General features: G+C 33.0%; 1 protein-coding gene across 2 annotated transcripts; it reads left to right on the top strand.

Annotated features, from left to right (window-relative positions):
- Positions 1 to 8,221: 8,221 nt before the first annotated feature.
- On the top strand, positions 8,222 to 13,049 carry LOC112758436 (SWR1-complex protein 4). 2 transcript variants are annotated; one of them, XM_025807110.3, is made up of 16 exons: positions 8,222 to 8,641; positions 8,721 to 8,786; positions 8,860 to 8,919; positions 9,023 to 9,079; positions 9,250 to 9,379; positions 9,496 to 9,563; positions 9,735 to 9,827; positions 9,934 to 9,981; positions 10,409 to 10,558; positions 10,868 to 10,978; positions 11,557 to 11,652; positions 11,872 to 11,943; positions 12,091 to 12,127; positions 12,224 to 12,258; positions 12,375 to 12,452; positions 12,616 to 13,049. In XM_025807110.3, the coding sequence occupies exons 1-15, from the start codon at positions 8,444 to 8,446 to the stop codon at positions 12,435 to 12,437; spliced, it is 1,284 nt and encodes a 427-aa protein (XP_025662895.1). In that variant the 5' UTR covers positions 8,222 to 8,443; the 3' UTR covers positions 12,438 to 12,452; positions 12,616 to 13,049. The 2 variants fall into 2 exon arrangements, with proteins under 2 accessions (XP_025662895.1, XP_029149936.1); XM_029294103.2 differs by lacking the exon at positions 9,023 to 9,079.
- Positions 13,050 to 20,033: the final 6,984 nt, after the last annotated feature.

Below are 20,033 nucleotides of genomic sequence, written 5' to 3'. Positions count from 1 at the left end.
TGGGAAAGAAATTTTTATTGCGTACAAATCATCAGAGCCTTAAGGCGCCGTTTGAGCAGGATCTATACACTCCAGAGCAACACAAACGACTGCATAAGCTATTGGGATATGGCTTCGAGATTCACTACAAATCTGGTGCTAAGAACATGGCTACAGATGCCCTTTCGAGGAGTTTTCTTGGTGCTTGGTCTGCACCACGAGCTGATTGGCTGAGGCAATTGAAGGAGAATTTAGCTCAAAATCATGATCTTCAAGTAATAATAGAAAAGTGTAATAATCATACTTTGTGGGATTTAAATTACTCTGTCCATAATTACCTTCTTCTATGGAGGAACAGATTGGTGATACCTACAAACAGCTCTTTGATACCTAAAATTCGCATGAGTACTATGATAGTTTTATTGGAGGTCATGCTGGCATAGCAAAGACCGTAGAGTGAATTTGTGCAATCTTCTATTGGCCCAACATGCAGCGAGACATTAGGTGTTATGTTCTAAACTGTTGTGTATGTCAACAAAATAAAGTGGACACCAAGGCCCCGACAGGGTTACTCAAACCATTACCAGTTCCTTCACAGCTTTAGGAAGACATTGCAATGGACTTTATCGTAGCATTACCACTGGCAGCAGGGAATTTAGTGATTATGATGGTAGTTGATAGACTAATCAAATATGCTCATTTCATCCCTTTAAAGCATGATTTCAATAGCAAATCGGTGGCAGATATGTTCATCAACAATGTGGTTAAGCTTCGTGGTTTTCCAAGTTCTATTGTCTCTGATAGAGACCGGGTTTTCATCAACAAATTCTGGCAGCACCTGTCTCGAAGTCAAGAAACTACATTAGCAATGAGTTCCACTTATCATCCACAAACTTATGGTCAGAGTGAGGTATGTAATAGGACATTGGAGATGTATCTACGTTGCATTTGTTCTGATAATCCAAAGTGTTTGGTTACTCTTCTTTCGTGGGCAGAAATTGGTATAACACTTCTTGGCATAGCAGCATCAAAATGACTCCATTTAAGGCATTGTATGATTGAGAACCTCCTACTTTGGCTTAATATGAGTTTTCAGCTCAAGATGATTCCTCCCTACAAGAACTGTTGGAGGACCGTGATCAACTGCTGGACACGTTAAAATTTAACTTGGAAATATCACAACAGTATATGAAGCAGGTTGCTGACAAGCATAGAAGACACTATGAATTCAATGAAGGAGATTTAGTGCTTGTTAAGCTGTAGCCCTATCACCAACACTCAGTGGCTTTGAGAAAGCATCAGAAGATTGGATTGCGGTATTTTGGACCATTCCCTATAGTGAAGAAGTTGAGCGATGTGGCATACCATTTGGAGTTGCCACCGGAAGCACGTATTTATAATGTATTTCATATCTCTGCCTTAAAACCATTTCGAGGTGAAAGAACCTCGCAATATTTTCCTCTACCATTAACTACTACAGATGCGGGGCTAGTTTTAGAACCTTGTAAAATACTGCAGACTCGTTCAATTAAAAGGGGTTATCAAGTAGTGTCTCAAAGCTTGGTACAATGGGGCCATGATGGTTTGACAGATAACTCTTGGGAGGATGCTGCCCAATTCATCAAGTTATTTCCTGAATTCAACCTTGAGGACAAGGTTGGTTTTGATGGGGAGAGTAATGATACGAGTATAGCTAAATGCAAGGAAGGAAGTGAGAGGCATGCAACATTAGCAAAAGAGGTTACAATTAACTTGGGACAGATGGCAGCCGATCCACAAATTTAGGGCCTCAGAAGAAGTGTGAGAGAGAGATCAAATAGCATGCTGTTGAGGAAATTCTGGCACTAAGTGTATTGTGGTATTTTTCTTCCTTCTTCTCTCTCTCAACTCTCTTTCTTTTCTGTCACTCTCATCCTGCTGCTACGTAGAATATTCATTTCTATTCTTCTATTCTATTATCTTCTCTGCCACCTTGCGGATTCCAATTCCATCTTTCTCAGGTTATGGATTCTTCCTACTGCTGCAATCTGATTCTACAAATTCTGATCTCTCTATTTCTTTCAATTCTGTCGCACTTACTATTACATTCAAGAACTCTATTCTGTTTCTTTTATTAGAGCTCAAGTCACTGATGAGCTTGATTCCTTTCTGATTGTTCTTAGTTCTGAACTCTAAACTTGTGTTTCTGGCTTAATTCCTCTATTCAATATACATACCACTTCACTGTTTTTTTTTTTTTTTTTTGAGATCATCTATCACCCTATCATACACCCCCCAAATTACACCTAAATCTTAATATTAAGATAACCATTCGTACACCTAATAAATTGAACATCCGATATATCCATTATTCACATTATTTAATATTTTTATTGTCTACCTATACTTTTTCTTTCGGTATTAAAGTGCAACTCGTAGTTTATTCAAAATTAATATTCGTTTTATAATCGATTTTTTTCTAAGTATCCGTTTGAATTTCCAACTAATTCCTCGCGTGTGTTAGAAAATAGAGCGTGTGAGTTGAAACACAAAAGATTACACAATTAACATAAAAAAACATTAAATATTTTAATTAATAAAAAATATATAATATAAGATGGTTATAAAATTAGATAATTACTACTCTATCTTAATCAAATATCTTCTTCTAGAGAGTTTCTAAATGAATAATTATTCTATCCAAACCAAATTTTGACATAGTAATATAAAGTGATAATTTATGATATTTTATCTAAAACTAAATTTTAAATATACTCACAACACCTATAAATATTAAATTAAATCGTATAAATATTCAACTCAAATATAAAAAGAAGATACTAAAAAATACAAGACAAATTTTCTAATTAAAAGAATGGTTAATAACTTAGTAAACAAAGTAATATAAAATCATAACAATCAAAATAAAATTTTACTATCAACAACTTTAACTATCACCCATAACTCTTAATTAAAATGACATACCTAATTAAACTTGAAAGTCAAACCACTTATTTATTATTCTTGTGGCGACAAGAAAACATCCAGCTATGCATCTCTTTTGTTCTTGATTCTTCTGTGTTTCTATAATTCTTTTCTAATTTGTAGACAAATTACATATTGCTGGGCATAATCATAGTCATAAGAATTACTAAATTAGTCAACATTTTTAACTATATCACAATATGACACATGTAGCTGGACATTTGCAACTAGGTTTCATAATTCTTCTAATATATTCTTTAACCATTCAAATTGATTTTGACTCTTTTATAAATCTACATTTAATCAAAATCAATTTTGATAATATCTTCAAAGATTTTATTTAAAATAAAATATTAACATTTAAATCTAATTAATACGAAATATCAAAATAAAATCTCCATGAATAATCAATCAATTTGGTTGATATCTAGAGAGCATTTTCACTGTCTTAATTTCAACAATATTTGCTGAAGTATTTAAGTTATTTTTTTCTCTTTAGTATAAAAAAATTTATCTTTCTAAAATAATCTTCTTATTGATAATGTCTACATCTTCTATCTCGATATGTAAACTCAAATCTAGACTTTTCTTTTTGATATGAACATGAGAGATGCAAAATAAAGAATAATTAATTTTATTTAATTAGTTAAATTTATATAGATTATTTAGTGGATATTTAAACAGCTTTTTTATTATTCTTTTTTTATGTTAGTTTATATATAAAAATATTATGTAACTAACTTTCTTTATGTTTATTACTTATTTTGTATTTAAGTGAATATTAACTAATTTTTTATTTTTTTTTTAAATATTGTTACTCCAACATTCCTAAAAATTTACATACAATTATTTTTATATAAAATTAATAATTAGAAACGATCCAATAATTTAATAAATTTAACTAAATATTCATTTAATAATTTTAAATTATAAAATTTACCATGAAAATAACGACAAATGAGTTAAATAATCTACAAAATGCATGGAATGAAGACAGACGAAAAATTAAATGAATGATTATTAGAATTGATTGCATTGTTGACCAAAACAGAGGTAATTAAAAAGCTGGAGATGATGAGGACCATCCTGGATTTAAAACATTATTCCTTAAAAAAACCAAAGAAAAAGAAGAGGGTAATTTTCATGATGGTACTAGTTTATCGAGGAGAGAATCTCATCACTAATTACACATAAGATTAATCATGTAGTAGTCGTATCATATATTTTAGGGTTTTACTTTAATTTCTCATTGGGAGGACCCATGTCTTGATGAAGAGAGGGCCGGCCTAGGGAGAAAGAAACAAGAAGAATTTGGAACCTCATAATAACATAAAATAATGTTTGTGTCTATCTCAAAATAAATCCAAAATAGTACACCATAAAATAATGTTTATGAAACCACCCCTCACCAATCATAGAGCAGGTGGGTTTATGTTTGAGATGTGTCACACCCTATGGAAAGAGATGCCCCTCTGATTCCCATTATGAGAAACTCTTTAATCAATTCATCATCTTCTTTTTTATTCGTGGTGGTGTCGAAGTACAACTTGTCCATCACTTTCATTTTGTTGCATTTATATATTTGTTTGAATAGTAGTTGTTCAACAGTAATTAACATTAATATCTATAAGATTCCGATATTCAAATTAGTTATTATCATCTAAAAAGTATAATAATTAGAAAAAAATAACCATACTTTAAAGGTAGATATTTTACCTTGTATTTATAATGTATATATCTAAATATATTTTAGAAAAATAATTGCCATATTTATACTGATTTGGCGAAATTTTTACAAGACATGATTCAAACTAAGTATCTTATGATCCAATTATGTCTCTAAAAAATAATGTGTTTGAAAAGAATAGTATTGATCGAATAATGTCACTTCTATCATCCCCTCTCTCTCCCTTATTTAATAAATACATATATTGGTATCATTATCACTACTTAGCTATATGATTATATTCTTTAATTTCATTCAATCAGAGAAAAAAATATTCTTTACTCTATAATCGTCATTTGACATATGAAACTGCGGCCATATATAGGGACATAATAATTAAAGGTAGTTTAGTCAAGTGTTGCTTGCTGAAAGCTGCACTGGGCTTGAATCTTGGATTAAATTCAGGAAGTGGAATATAGAACTTATAATAGTATGTGAAAGTGAGTAAGTATGTATTGTGTTAAGACCAAGAAAAAAAAAAGTCAAGTGTTGCTCCTGCTCAGGATTATTATCAGAGGAATGCTAGGACCAGCAACTTTTGTGATTTGTAGCTATCAAATAGCCATCAATAATGATTTTAATGGTGTGAGATTGGTTTGGAATTTCATCTAATGGCTCACTTTTTTTTGCTGGTTACATGCTGGTCAGAATTTAACAAAGTTGCTGGCCCCTAGACTTTTCCTTATTATTATTGTTAGCTTTTCCGTATTGATCAATTAGTTAATAGAGACAGAGTTAAATCAAGTTTAATATATTAAATGAGGGAGAATTCAGAATTGTTTAGTTTATTTCAAGTTGAGTATATATAAATGAAAATTAAAGCCGTAATAATTCATAATAAGTGAAGATGCCGATTCTACCTAGCTAGGGCTTCATGAAGTAGTAGTATATATATGTATGTGATGCTCAATGTTGACATAATACTATTAATAATGTATTGTTTGCAATAGATATTTCGATACTAAAGTCAATACAAATGTATTTATTATTAACAATATTTTTTTTTAAAAAGTGAGGTATGTACTACTATTGTTTGAATTATAATCGGTTACAGTTGAATTATAACATTCGGATAAAATTTTTTCTTCACTTTAAATTTTAAAATGCGCATGCGGATAAAAGAAGAGGAGAGGGGTGGGGGGCGCAAATGCAAGTTGATCGTTTTTCGTAGACGATCCCCACTCATCATGACTTTCAGAAAAGCAATAATGAGTACAAATAAAAACTAAAGATCAATCATATAGTGTGTCCTTGCAATATCGTGACAATGTTATTGGAATCTCCATCATCAGTGAATGAATGAAATACTCGTGCATATGCTTCAGCGAAGGCCAAGTTATAGACTTATAGTTAAGAGCAGACACAAAAGTATGACGAACCCAATTCATTTTTTAATGTTCACAAAAATTAAATTTAAATGTTTCCATCATATCATATCGTATCGTTTGCCCTGCCCTACTGCCGACTTATTACTTTATCAAAAAACTCTGAAAGATAACCAATATTAATGATTCAACTTTATTTACCGCCGGCCCGAGGAAGGGAAAAAATGTTCATAATATGATACCATAAATTTATTTATGCAAAGAACACTTACCGATATGCAAACTTACAAGTGTAGCTGCTTATGATCAATAATATATATGTAGAAAAGTGATTGTTGACACAGAATTGACTAGTTACCTTATACGTGATACTGTTCATCAAAAGGAAAAACCACATGGGTCAAATATAGTTTGTCACATTATCAAAAGAGAAGTTTTTAACATTTTTTTAATAAAAATAATTCCATAAATGGAAAAAAGGTTGATGGATAGTGTCGGGGGTTTGCTGTTCCCTCTTATTTAGTAATCGTAACTTAGTATTAGCTAAAACTCTAAATTAAATCATTCCTAAATGAAATATATATATATATATATATATATATATATATATATATATATTAAAGTTTATGATATATTCTTGTGGCTATTTTTTTTTGTTATGAAAGTAATAGTAGTGATATATCTTAACATTGTAATTTTTTGTGTTTTTTAAAAATGTGAAAAGTACACGAATTGGATGGTCCGATTTCTGTATCTCAAATTTTTTTATTTTTTTTAACACAAATTGAACGGTCCGATTTGTGTACCTCTAATAAATCGAACGGTCTGATTTCTATTTCTCTAATAAACCGGCTCCACATTTAAAAATAACACTCCAACAATCAACATTTTAAAAAAACACCATTACTACTCCAATATTAAAAATAAAAAGTTCTATTCTTGTACACCAAAAAAAAATTATGATATACTCTTAGTGTTATTTCTCTAGCTATAATAATGATACTATGTTTGGTTTTTCACAATATCTTCCAATAATTTGGACGGCCCAGAACTAATTGGTCGTGGTACTAAGCTCCATTTAAGTTGCTTAAATAAATTAGTGAGTTAACCATTAGACTAACCCAATTTAATTATAATAATGATGCTATTAATTAAAAAGGTTTAGTTTGGGAATCTATGCCTACACTTGAGGTTTAAGTCTTGCTAAAATATACATTTTAAAAATGGAAAAACTCTTTTGGGACTAATAATTTTTAGTATTTTTTACTACTATTTGACCAGCACAAATATTTAATTATTTTTAACAAATAAATTTGACTAATTTATGTGTACAGACTCTAAAAATTATGAATACAAACTGTATTGATTTATATGTGCAAACTCTGGTAAATATATGTGCAAATTATATGTTTTTTGTGTGTAAAATCTATCTCTATAAATATGGGTACAAATTATTGCTGGCCAAGTATTGGTAAAAAATGATAATAGTTACTGGTCATGTAACATTGTTTTTTAAAAATATTATAAATTTTTTTATTAAAAGTTATTAAAATACAATTTTTTATATTTTAATGAATTGAATATATGGAAACTTTAAAAATTGAATAAATAAGACTGCATTTGTTTATTGGCACAGGACAAGAGACAATAACACAAAGATATAAAATTGTGTTTGACAGATGAAATATGTACAGAGACAGTATGTCCAGAGATACTGAATTAGTATATTTTGTGTCAATCATGACAGAAAAAATACAGAGACACCAACAATTAATACTGCTTATTTTTTATTTTTTCTTTCATTATATTTTTTATTAATTTTTTATTATTATATTTTCTTTTCCATATTTTTTGAATGAAAAAAAATAAAAATAAATTAGACTTTTATAATTTATTTTAATTTATTATTAAATAAAATATAAAAATATTAATTTTTGTGTTTTGTGTTTTATTCTCAATGTTTTGTTTGGTCTTGGTTTTAGAATTAAATTAAATGTAGCCTAATAAATAAATAAACAACACAGTTAACACCACCTTTTTTTTTGGACAGTAACACCACTTTTGGTTTTGTCTTTTTCTTTTGGTATGAGTATGAGGTCCAATAATGTAATAATATTGGGCCTCTCGGCCTGCGTAGAACTCTTAAAAGTAGTTTGGATTTTGGGCTTTGGCCTTAGACGGTTAGACCTGTGTCAATAAAAAAAGTATCATGAACTGTGAATCCAACAGAAATGGGAAAAAAAAAAAAAAAGAACGTGGTTTCCGACTTTCCGTTGGTGCGATCGAGCAGCAGTTGGCAGTTGAGGAAGTGAGGGAGGAAAACACAGAAAAAGATTCATTAAACCGTTCCAAATGCAAAAGCAGATAGCGATTTGGAGTGATAGAAAGTTGAACAAACCCTAATTGATTAATCGAAGTGAGAATTTGCGTGAGTTGAGAAATCCATTGAATGGATGCGAAGGATATACTGGGATTGCCCAAGAACTCATTCCCAGCTTTGGAGAAGAAATCTCGTCCTCACAAAGAATCTCACAGAAAACCCGATGGAATTTCCCGCGAGGTTTATGCTCTCACTGGTGGAGTGCCACCTCTTATGCCTTCACTTGATTCTTCTCAATTGAAGAAAAAACCTCCCTCTCACGAAAAGGTTCCTTTTCTCTATGCATTTTCGTTTCTTTTCTCCCATTGTTATGCTCAATGCTCATTCAGTAATTTATTTGGTTCAGATCACTTGGCAATGGCTTCCTTTCACGAACTCAGCCCGTAAAGACAATCTTCAACTTTATCATTGGGTAATTTCTTCTTCCCTAACGCACTCACATGCCACTGTGGAAGTTGTGTGTTTATTATGTGACCGTGTTGCAGGTTCGAGTGGTCAACGGTGTTCCACCTACAGGGGACTATTCTTTTGCCAAGTATAACAAGGTCATTAAATTCAACTGTGATCTTTCTCTAAACGCATCTTCTGCATTGCTTTTATTCTTATAGTTCACATGATTGAATATTTAGTTTACATGGTATGGTGCAGTCTGTTGATGTTGTTAAATACACGGACGAAGAGTATGACAAGTATTTGACAGATCCTGTACGTATTGTGTTTAATTAGACATTGTGTTTGAGTTTGCTTGAACTGCACAATTCCATGATCTTTTCAAAATTGAAAGTTGAGACATATTATTAGTACTCTCACACCTATTTCTTTTATCTAGTGTTAATTTCATTCGCACTCTCTTCAATTATGTTTGATCTATCTAGATGTGGACCAAGGAGGAGACAAATCAACTGTTTGAGTTGTGTGAGAGGTTTGATCTGCGATTTATTATAATAGCTGATAGGTTCCCATCTTCTCGTACTGTAGAGGAATTAAAGGATCGATATTATAGCGGTATGTCTTATTTGCTTACTGAAGTATTAGCTGTTCCACTTTTCCATCATCCTTCAAGTTGATAATTTGGAGAATGTGATACTTAAACTTGATTTTTAATGATGTCCCCGTTGCAGTATCCCGGGCTATATTGATTGCTAGAGCTTCATCTACTGGGGATGTTGCAACACATCCACTTGTTAAGGTGCAGTATACCTTTTTAACAACACCATTGTATGTGGCTTTCAAGTTACTTCTTTTGTTTGTTTGGGCATCAGTGTTTGTAATCATATAATTTTTGGTTAAAAACAAACTTGTATCTAGCTTAGGCCATTACCATGTGATCATAATAAATAGCCTTTCCTCCTCAATGTAGGAACCATATAATGTTTCACAAGAGATCGAACGAAAACGAGCACTATCCATGGTCCTCTCTCAAACAAGGCAACAAGAGCGAAGAGATGAGGAGGTTTTAATTTTTTTTCTCTTTAGCAAAAATTAGTTAATTCTGCTATCAGCATACCTTTCATTCAGGCTGTCCACCTTCTGATTTATTTATTTTTAATTTTCTGCAGGTTCTTGTTGAAGCAAAACGGATAGCTGAGTTACGTATGCCTGCTAAGGTAACATTTCAAAGAGTTTTATCTTCTTTTTTTTTTTATATGGCACTGTTGTGTGTTAAATGTCAAAGTTAGTTTTGGATTATAGGGTTGATGGGTTCTGATTCTTGATTAATCATATTTCTGGATTCATAACCACAACTTAAAATATTGAGGATTGTATCTGATTGCTGTGTTAATAGAATGCATGTACTTTTTAATTTGCACTGTGATGTTAGGGCTGTGAAATTGCAACTTCATTTAGTTTTTACTGACTATAAACTATGTGTTGAAGAGTGTCAGTGCATCAATTCTTCCCAGTTCATAATAAGTAATGATCAAATTCAGGCAACACAATATTTGGAATATATAAAATTTGTTCCCTTAAGTTGTGCAGTCACTTGTAAGTTGTAACTATCATTATTCATGTGTTTGAATTTATATGTTTTAGGCTGTCGAAGAATCCCAGTTGGCTCCTTCAAATGCTGGTGCAGAAGTTACAGGGAGGGCTGTCCCTGGTGAAACTGCGACTCCATCAAATGCACAACTTCCATCAATCACGTTTCCTGATAATGCATCTACTCTAGCTTCTCTTCGCATAGTAAGTATATAGAATGTTTCTGTCATAGATCGTCTTCTTTTTTCTGATGTTTTCTATTGACAATTCTGTTCTCAATACCTTCCAAAACCCACCCACCTCCTGCCCCATGCTCCATCCCCAAGGCAGTGAGCCATTGACAAAGAAGAAGAAAAAGAAATTTTGTTGTTGAAGTGTATTAGAATTTGATCTTGCATTGATTACCATATTCCAAAATGCAAATGACTACTTTTTCATGCAACGCAATTCAATAATTTTATAATGCTTATACAGTATATTTCAAACACAATCTCATAGTGAGAAATATTTCAGCTTCGTGTATATTTGAGGACGTATGCACTTGACCAAATGGTGCAAGCTACAAGCTCATCTGCTGGGCCGCGGACTGTCAAACGGATTGAACAAACTTTGCTAGATCTTGGGGTTTGTCAAAACTCATTGAACTTATAATGCAATTTAGATATTTTATTTTATTATTTTCCTCCAGTCACAGTCCTGTGATAATGTCACTGCTCTGCATTTGCAATGTATAAAGCCCATACTTCATTTAGTTAGGACTTATTTATATTTTTAATGGCATTAAACTATTAATCTGATTAATCTGATGTTTGGTTTTGAGCATGAGCTCAAGGCTCTAATGTGTGTGTTTCAAAGCTATATAGGCTCAGCTTGCATAGCTGTATTGGCTTGTCTCCGTGAAATAGTTCAATTATGACTTGGGATATTATAAAACAATTTTTACCCAAATGAAATACAAACTATTATATATAAGCATAAAATTTTCCTTGAGCTCATTTAAGCTTGAAATTAGCTTTCTAGCTGAAGCTTTCCATTTTCAAACAAAATAAAAATCTATCCATGTTAAATCTCAGCTGAAATGTTTATTGAGTTGAGCTTGATCATATATTTGAATATATGTGCAAAGCCCAATGTTACTAGTAAATTTCAAATTCTCTTCCTAATGGATATCCCTTTAATTTATAGTTTGAACGTGATTACAGGTCAATTTGAAACCAAGGGTTCCAACTAAAGCTGTATGTGCTGAGCATCTTGAACTAAGAAAAGAAATGTTAACTTTGCTGAATCTTCAGAAACAGGTGAATGAGAGTTAAGAGGCATAATTTCGGCAAAAGTGATTATTAATATTCTAGTATGAGCAGAAATATGAGGTCATTAATTAAAATGTAGTTTGTAATATGCCTTTCAACGTGTGCTTTTTCAATTTTGTAACAGGTTTTATGATAACACCAAAATTGGTTTGCTTTTTCCAAATATCATTTTCTTCTGGGTAATCAGTTGTTAAGATTTTTTTCCAGGTGCAATACAAAGAGGCTGAAGGTTCGCCTTTTCGTGATGGGTCATACAATGAAGCACCAGGCACACCAAAGGTTATAAATCTGGTTTTATTATTGGTTCTTTGCCCGCCTCTTTTATTAATATTTTCAGCTTGTAATGGTCCAAGCATTCAGTTTTTTATTCAAACTAAGTTGTGATTCGGAAGCTACTGACAACACTTGCATCACGTTGTGTATCAGGACTGGACGTTTATTCCAGACACAATGAATTTCGGAGGTAATTTTTGGTTTGCACCTGTTACATAATTATCGGCAAGTTATCAGAATTTGATCTATTTGTTATTAACTCTATTATTCATGTTACTGGTTTCAGGTGAAAGGGTTAGCAAAAAGGACCAAAAGCGCAAGGTACAATGCATAGTCTTTTGCTAAGCATTCTCTCCTTGATTGGTCATTTTCGCCTAACCAATTTAGTGATGAATATTATTTTATGTTTGGATTTTTTTTTTTTCTTTTTTTCTCAGGGACATGGACATCCATCGTCATCAGCTCATAAAAGACCTAGAAAAAAGGCCTCGGAGTTTTAGTTTCACTTGTAACTAGTAAGCCCTTGAATTTTGCTCAGATAATACAAATGATTAAGTGCCATGGACTCATGATTTTATAATTCAGTATCTTATCCTTGTTTTCTTCTACTGCCTTCAATTCTTTGAACCACCTTTTGGTATACTTATTTATTAAGCGGTGTTTTGGGTGCTACATCAGGTGGCAACAGGGAAAAGGTTGATTCAGTATGCAGAACTCCTTTAATTATGAACCTTGCAGAAAGCTGCATTGAACTCTAAGCGCCTGCAAATTCTGATCGCTAGAGTTTTATTCCATTTGGAATTCAGTGCAAAGTGGAACATTGAAATCCCTCTGATGAGTGGAATGTCACATCTACACCATGTTTGGCCTTACGAAGAAGCTGAATTAAAAAAAAAAAAAATTGTAAAGCTTTGTTAAGGTAACCTGGTGTTTGAGGGAAGGAGTTCCTTATAAGAATGCGCTGTGAGTAAATAAGTTTAGATATGGGCATTCTAGTTCTAGATGTCTTGGTTTATCTTGGTATAAGCCCATATTAGGAATTTGGGATGTGGATATTGGTATGTTTTGGGAAAAAAATTTTATATAAATAAATTAAATATTTTATTTATCAATATATATAATTTAGGAGGTATTTATCAATTTATATAATATTATATGAGGAGTGCTAGGGGTCCGCAATTTTTGTGATTTATAGTCATCAAATAGCCATCAATGATGATTTTAATGGTGTGAGATTTCATCCAATGGTTCACTTTTATTTGCTGGTTACATACTGGCCGGAATTTAACAAACTTGTTGGCCTCCTAGACTTTTCCATATTTGTAAACGAGATAAGTGACGCTTTTATCTGGCTTTATCTCGTTTACAAACGAAAAGTGTAAACGAGATACATTTATAATTATCTCGTTTATACTGGAAATGAGATGTATATTATTATAAAAAATTACGATTTAAATGATATTAATTTAATTTTTTTAGCAATTACTAATATCTTGATACGGTTGCCAACGAATTATAACTCAAATGACATAGTCTTCCTATACTCACCGTCTCATTTAAAGGTCGCGGATACTCAAAATGGTACATAATCCAAAATTAAGTGTTTCTTGAATTAATATCTCAATTAATTTTTAAGAGAGTACATTGGACGAATGGTACTCTTTTGGGTGTAAAATTAAATTGTATTAAATACATAGTGTAACCGTTTTAAGATATTAGATAACCGTATCTAAGATATTAGTAATTGTTAAAAAATTAAATTAATTTAAAAATAAAAATTAAATTAATATCATTTAAATCGTAATTTTTTTTTATAATTATACACATATCTTATTTACAGTATAAACGAGATAATTAAAAATATATCTGGTTTATAGATATGTTCTAAAACTCCACATATCTCTTTGTAAACGAGATAAAGCAAATAAAAATATCACTTATCTCGTTTTATAACTATCTCGTTTGCACTGTAAATAAGATAAATAATGTTATGTAAATTGGTAAATACCTTTTAAATTATATATATTGGTAAATATAATATTTAATTTATTTATATAAAAAAAAATTCTATGTTTTGTAATACTTATTAAATAGAACTCAAAATTTAAAAGGGACAAAAAATATTAGAGGTAATGACCAAATCAATACCCGAAAGATTTAAATGCTGACATTTTGGTATCTGACTATTGTTATTGACAAAATGGTATCTGAATGTTTTAAAAATTTGTCAAGCGTGTCTTCGAACTCGCCGGAGCAAATCTTCGGCAAACACAATGCTGACATGACCACCATATTTTGATGACATGGCAAATCACCCCCCGAAACCCTAAGCCCTCCCTCCCCAACGCAGATTCCCCCTCCATCTCCCTTCCCATCGCAGCCCTCCCCTACCCAACGCAGCCCCCCTCCCCTCCCCCTCCATCCCATGGCAGCCCCCAACACACTCCCCCTTCCCTTTCTCTCCCCATCGCAGCCCCCTTCCCTTTCCCTTTCCCTTTTCCTTTCCATCGTTGCCCCCTTCCCTCTCCCTCCCATCGTAGATCATATAAAGGCACAGATAGAAGCATGCACAACAGAACACAATATCACAATTTAAATTACAATCTACTAATACCATTTGTGTTTCTTTCCAAATGTATTACACTATTCCATCAATTACATTAAAAAAAAAAAGAAGAAAAAGAAAAAATCCACCTACAAAACCTCCAAATTTCTTACCAAGATGATCATGTGCAGCACTATTATCAATCCCTTGGTGATGGTAACTCTTGCAAATAGTAAAAAATATTCTACACCAACAATCCCACCAAATTCACAATGACCAACACACCCACAAGCGTGACCCAGAGGTAAGTGATGAACAAACGCTTGAAGATTTTGGGGATTGCAGAGATGGTGGAGGAAAAGGAGACAACTTTGTTGGTGTAGAGAACGCGACGGTAAAGATGGCGGTGGAGAGGAGAGAGAAGGCGAAGAGGAAGAAAAGGTAACAGATTTCTGAGATGTTCAGGAATTGTAGCTCCTCTAGTGCTAGATCCATTATTCCTTCTTCTTCTTCTTCTTCTCAGATTCTCGTTCTGTTCTTCTCTTATTTGAGAGAGAGAATCAAAAGTTTTGGTTTGTAGTTACTTTGAAATGATGAAATTTTGAGATATTAGATTGTTGTTCTTTTTTATTGCAGAAATGAGATGAGATGAGATGAGATGATATGAGAGGGAGGGAGAGGGAAGGGGGCTGTGATGGGGAGGGAAAGGGAAAGGGGGCTACGATGGGGGAGGGGGAGGGATTAGGGTTTGGAATACTATTTTTAATTACAAATTCCAACTCAAAATAAACTTCTCTTGTCAGCAAAAACCGGTGAACACGTAAGCATCTTACTCACCGGAGCCATGGTCCGGCAAGCACGAGGACACGCTTGGCAAATTTTTAAAACATTCAGGTACCATTTTGTCAATAACAATAGTCAGGTACCAAAATGTCAGCGTTTGAATCTTTCGGGTACTGATTTGGTCATTACCTAAAAAATATTATATATTTTTATCACTAAATTTAGGCTCGTACAATCCCAGAACCAAAATGAATAAATATTTTTGAATAAGAATTCATTTAAACCCCTCATGAGTTATGTTCTGGGAGTTTCCTAAAACTGGATGTGGATTGGGCTTGCTTATGAGGCCCAAACGTTCAATGGAGTGGCCTCTGACTTGTCCTACGTTCTGAGTTGTGTGTTTGAAAGGGTGGGGATGGTACCTACAAGACACTTCGATACCTAAGTCAGCAAGGGGTTAAGCAGTTTTAAGTATATTGGAACTTAAAGATACCTGAGAGGTGTCAGTGTATTTATAGGTGATATATCAATAACCACCGTTGGAGTAATTCTACTTCTAATAGTGGATAACCGTCCCTTTATCTTAGGGTTGTTGAGATTTTCCTTCTAAAAGTGGGCCAGAGTATGAACAAGTTATAATTTATTTTATTATGTTTTTTTTCACAATAAAAGATAGAAATAAAAATTCTTCCCTTGAATATTTTTACCCGTCACGAATGATCAAATGCTATCAGTGGGGTTCGATGGAGTAAGTTGAGTTCTTTCGAGAAGGCGTAAATCCATAATAAAATCTGAACATAGGTGATTTAATATAAATAAACAGGCATAGAACTATTAAAGATATGTTCAACATCTTTAATGATGTTAGAACTCAAGAGAAAAGACTAAAAAAAAAGAGTAAAGTTTTAATCCGGTCTCTATCTATTTTTTTGAAGGACATAGCGATTTTTGTCAAAAAATGGTATTTTTCGGTCCTTGTCCTTATTTGCTGTGAGACATAACGGTCTTTCCGTTATTTCCAGCATCAAAACCTAACGAAATTTGCGTATGTGGCAATTAACGTTGATGATGTGGTCGTTAGATGCTGTGCTGGCTAATTGGAGGTTAGACAGGAATCAATTTGTCTTTTTTTTAGGTGGCCAAATCGTTGCCGTTTTGCTAAACATATAGGGTTGTATGAAATGATTCTCATCACCTAAACTCTCTCACTCTCTTCTCCGTACATCCCTTCTATGAACCCTAAAAAATAATGTTGGAGAGCGGTGAGCATTTGTCACTCTCAAATCGGTGAACTGGAAGAGATGCATCTGACTCCGAAAGTTAGAGTCGAAATTCTGGCGCGACTTTGGGAGAAAAGAAGAAGAGGAAGTGGGTTGCCCCAGAATGTAACTGCGGGACTCATGCCATTCTCTTCATGTCTGGAACGGAATTAAACTCGAGCAGGCTATTCTTTGGCTGCCCATACTTCAAGGTAGTTTATTTTTTTTTTTTCCATTTATTTAGATTTCGATCGAAGGGTTACAATATCTCCCTAGGGTAACAATCTTCTTCCCATGTTGCAGACTTCAGCACCTCATTGCAAGTATTTTGCATGGCTTGACGAGTATGTTTCGTCGTTTAATGAGGATGCTAGCAAGAATTTTTGTTTTGGTGGGCTGATGCAAAATGAAGCTCATTTTGAAGGCCATAATCATGTTATTCATGACAAAGTGAAGGAGTTTAATGAAAGATTGGCTGGATTAGAAATTGAGTTATACAAATCTAAAGTGGATTTGATTCAAAGTAATGCAATGATGTTGGATTATTGTTATGGCATTTGTTGCAGGAGTTGTAATTGCAAAGTTCCTGAGAACTTTTGGTTAGGAAGGAGTAGAATTTTGGTTATTTTATTTTGTAGAAATGTGATCATGGTTGATGAAAATTTATAGTTTAAAACATGGCTGTGTTTAAATATTTAAATATGCAGTTGCTAGACTTGGTATAATTAGTATAGACAATGACCAAACTATAAAATGGTAATATGAAGCAACAAGAGAAATTCAAAATATGAAACAACAAGAGAAATATATATATATATATATATATATATATATTAAAGTAGTCCGTTCTTGGCACATATTTATAAGAGATGATGTATCATTCCTGTTGTTGCAACCTAATATAATGATACAAAGTCGATATTGATAGTTCCAAAAGGCCACAATTTTGCCAAAGAGAACAACTATAACAATAGCAGGCATGGAAAATGATCCCAACAAAATACTAAAGATGAAGTCAAGTTTCTTCAAAGCTCCAAAAAGCCACAATAGTAACTTCCAAAATATGCATATCCAAGTAAACTAAAAACAAAACAAATTTATAAAGTTCCTAGCTAAGTCAACAAAACACAAACAACTATTTCAAAGTCATTATTTCAATTCTCCTTAGGTGGCCTCATTCCTGGAATGGGGATGAACTTCAAGATCCTTGAGGCAGTCCCCAAATTTGCTGCGAAATTGTCTCTGCGAAAACAGTATTGTTGGCAGTGGTATTCTTGGGACAAGGGAGTCTAAACCCTTGGGTTGGAAGTGTTGGAGCCATGGATGTGAACGGTGGTGGTCCCTGTGTTGGTGTGGACATATATGTGGGTCTAAAAATCTGTTGTTTTTCTCACACAGATGGCATTGGATTCATCTGCGTGTTATCTATCACAGGCTGGTCCAAAAAGTAACAAAATTTAACATTATAAAAAATTATAGTGAATGTATTAGCGGATTTGGGTTAACATGTAAATGTATTTACGGATGAATAGTTTACCTCCTCCACATTGGGTGTAGATTGTGATAGAGGAATTTCCTCACTTTGGTATGTGCCAACTTGCCCTTCTTTCGATGTGGTTTTGGGGAGTTTTTTCTTGTTCTTCTTGGCCTTAGGCTGTATCACTCGACACAAATTTACATGTTAGCCAGGCTAGCATCACCATTATATAGTTATATATTGGATCCATGCCACAAAATATGTTATACTCAGCATAGCATCTACCCGAATTTTACCCTGAGGAGCATTTGAACTGTTATCTGTGTCTTGGGGTGCCTGCTAATCATCACAACTCAATTAAATATTAAGTTAGCAACGTTAATAAGTTTGAATATAAATAAATCTATTCTTAACAATTTTTAAAATAGACATATAAACCCTTGACCATAATGAGCTAGAACAGTTAAACCCCTAAACATTTTGTTTAATACTTATCGAACCCTATAATAAGTTAGCAGTGAAACTTGGTCAGTTCTTGGTTGGGTTGACACCATAATCTATTTGTTGATGTTATCCCTCATTTGATTTATCTCAGCATCACCTTTGAGAAGATGCAACCCAATTTTCATGTCATGTGCAGTCATGTCAAGTCAATACAGCTTTTATACTCTCTATATCTCAACTCCTTAAATAAAGTATCCAAATCAACGAAGTTAATGAAATCTAAATCCATGGGTGGATATCTATGCACCTTTTTATTAACATAATTTAGTACCCTCTCTGCGTTCCTTTTAAAAGAACCTCCATAATTAAATATAGGAACTACCATATCATCATCCATCTACATTAAGATTAATTATAACAAAAAAAGATATGTGAAAAAACCTAATTATCACAACCATTTTAGTCAAAACAGCACAATTATTAAGAGTTCCATTCAGTCATGCAGAGTTCAGCTTAGTTTAATGATGCAACAATAGAGAACAATAAAAAAAAATTCCTGCCAACCCTTCAGTTCACCCTAATCTTATGCAAAACTCTTTGCATTAACTAAAAACAAAATGAACAGATACAAAATGCAGCTTTCCTAAATGAAAAAAAAAAATTAGACAACTTCCATGTTTGTAACATCGGAAAAACAAGCACAACAGTTCAAATTCACCAAATTTTTTAATACCCTAACCCTATTGTTTACCTCTACAGCTTCCACCTTCAACTTCTGTCGACGTCGTCAACGAGTCCGTCATTGACGTCGTCAGATCCCTTTCCTCGCATCTTGTCAGCAGCACAGTCAAAAGTCCACTCAGGAACATCACCACGTGCACCATCCTAGAGTCGACTTTTGGAGGGAGAAGAGGAAAAGATTCTAGAGTTTTCTGTAATTAGGGGTGAGGGATTAGGAATTATATAGAAAGCCAATATGCACACTCAACAAGCTGTTTTCTCCATCTATAAAACGACAACGTTTCAGTAAAAAAATAAGGACAAATCGATTCCTGCCCAAATTTTACTTGTCATCATGGCACTAAACAAACAAATCCTTGACACATCATCAATGTTAACTGCCACATACGCAAATTTCGTTAGGTTCTGACGCTGGAGATGACGGAAGAACCGCCATGTCTTACGGCAAGCAAGGGCAAGGACCGGAAGTACCATTTTTTTAGACAAAGATCGCTATTCCCTTCAAGAAAATGGACAGGAAGTGGGTTAGTTGAGACTTTATTCCTTAAAAAAATAATATGTATTTAAGTGTGTATCATTCAAGAAATAAAGGTATTTATTTATAGAAATATTATATTATTATTATTATAAGGTGAATTTTACCATACCTTTTGTAAAGTAACATATAACTTACCTATGTGGTGTGTCACTTTTTAATTGGTTATTAGGTTAACCATGGTTAGACTATTTTATAATTGGATTTTGATCCTCTAAATTTTAAGTTTCACTTTAGAGGATAAAGTATGATCTTTCACCATTTATTTTATAGGTGGGACCAAGAAAATATATGAGAGAGAAACTATTCAAT

The sequence above is a fragment of the Arachis hypogaea genome, chromosome 16 (genome assembly GCF_003086295.3).
Source record: "Arachis hypogaea cultivar Tifrunner chromosome 16, arahy.Tifrunner.gnm2.J5K5, whole genome shotgun sequence".
NCBI lineage: Eukaryota > Viridiplantae > Streptophyta > Magnoliopsida > Fabales > Fabaceae > Arachis > Arachis hypogaea.
This window is presented reverse-complemented; position numbering and strand designations above follow the sequence as displayed.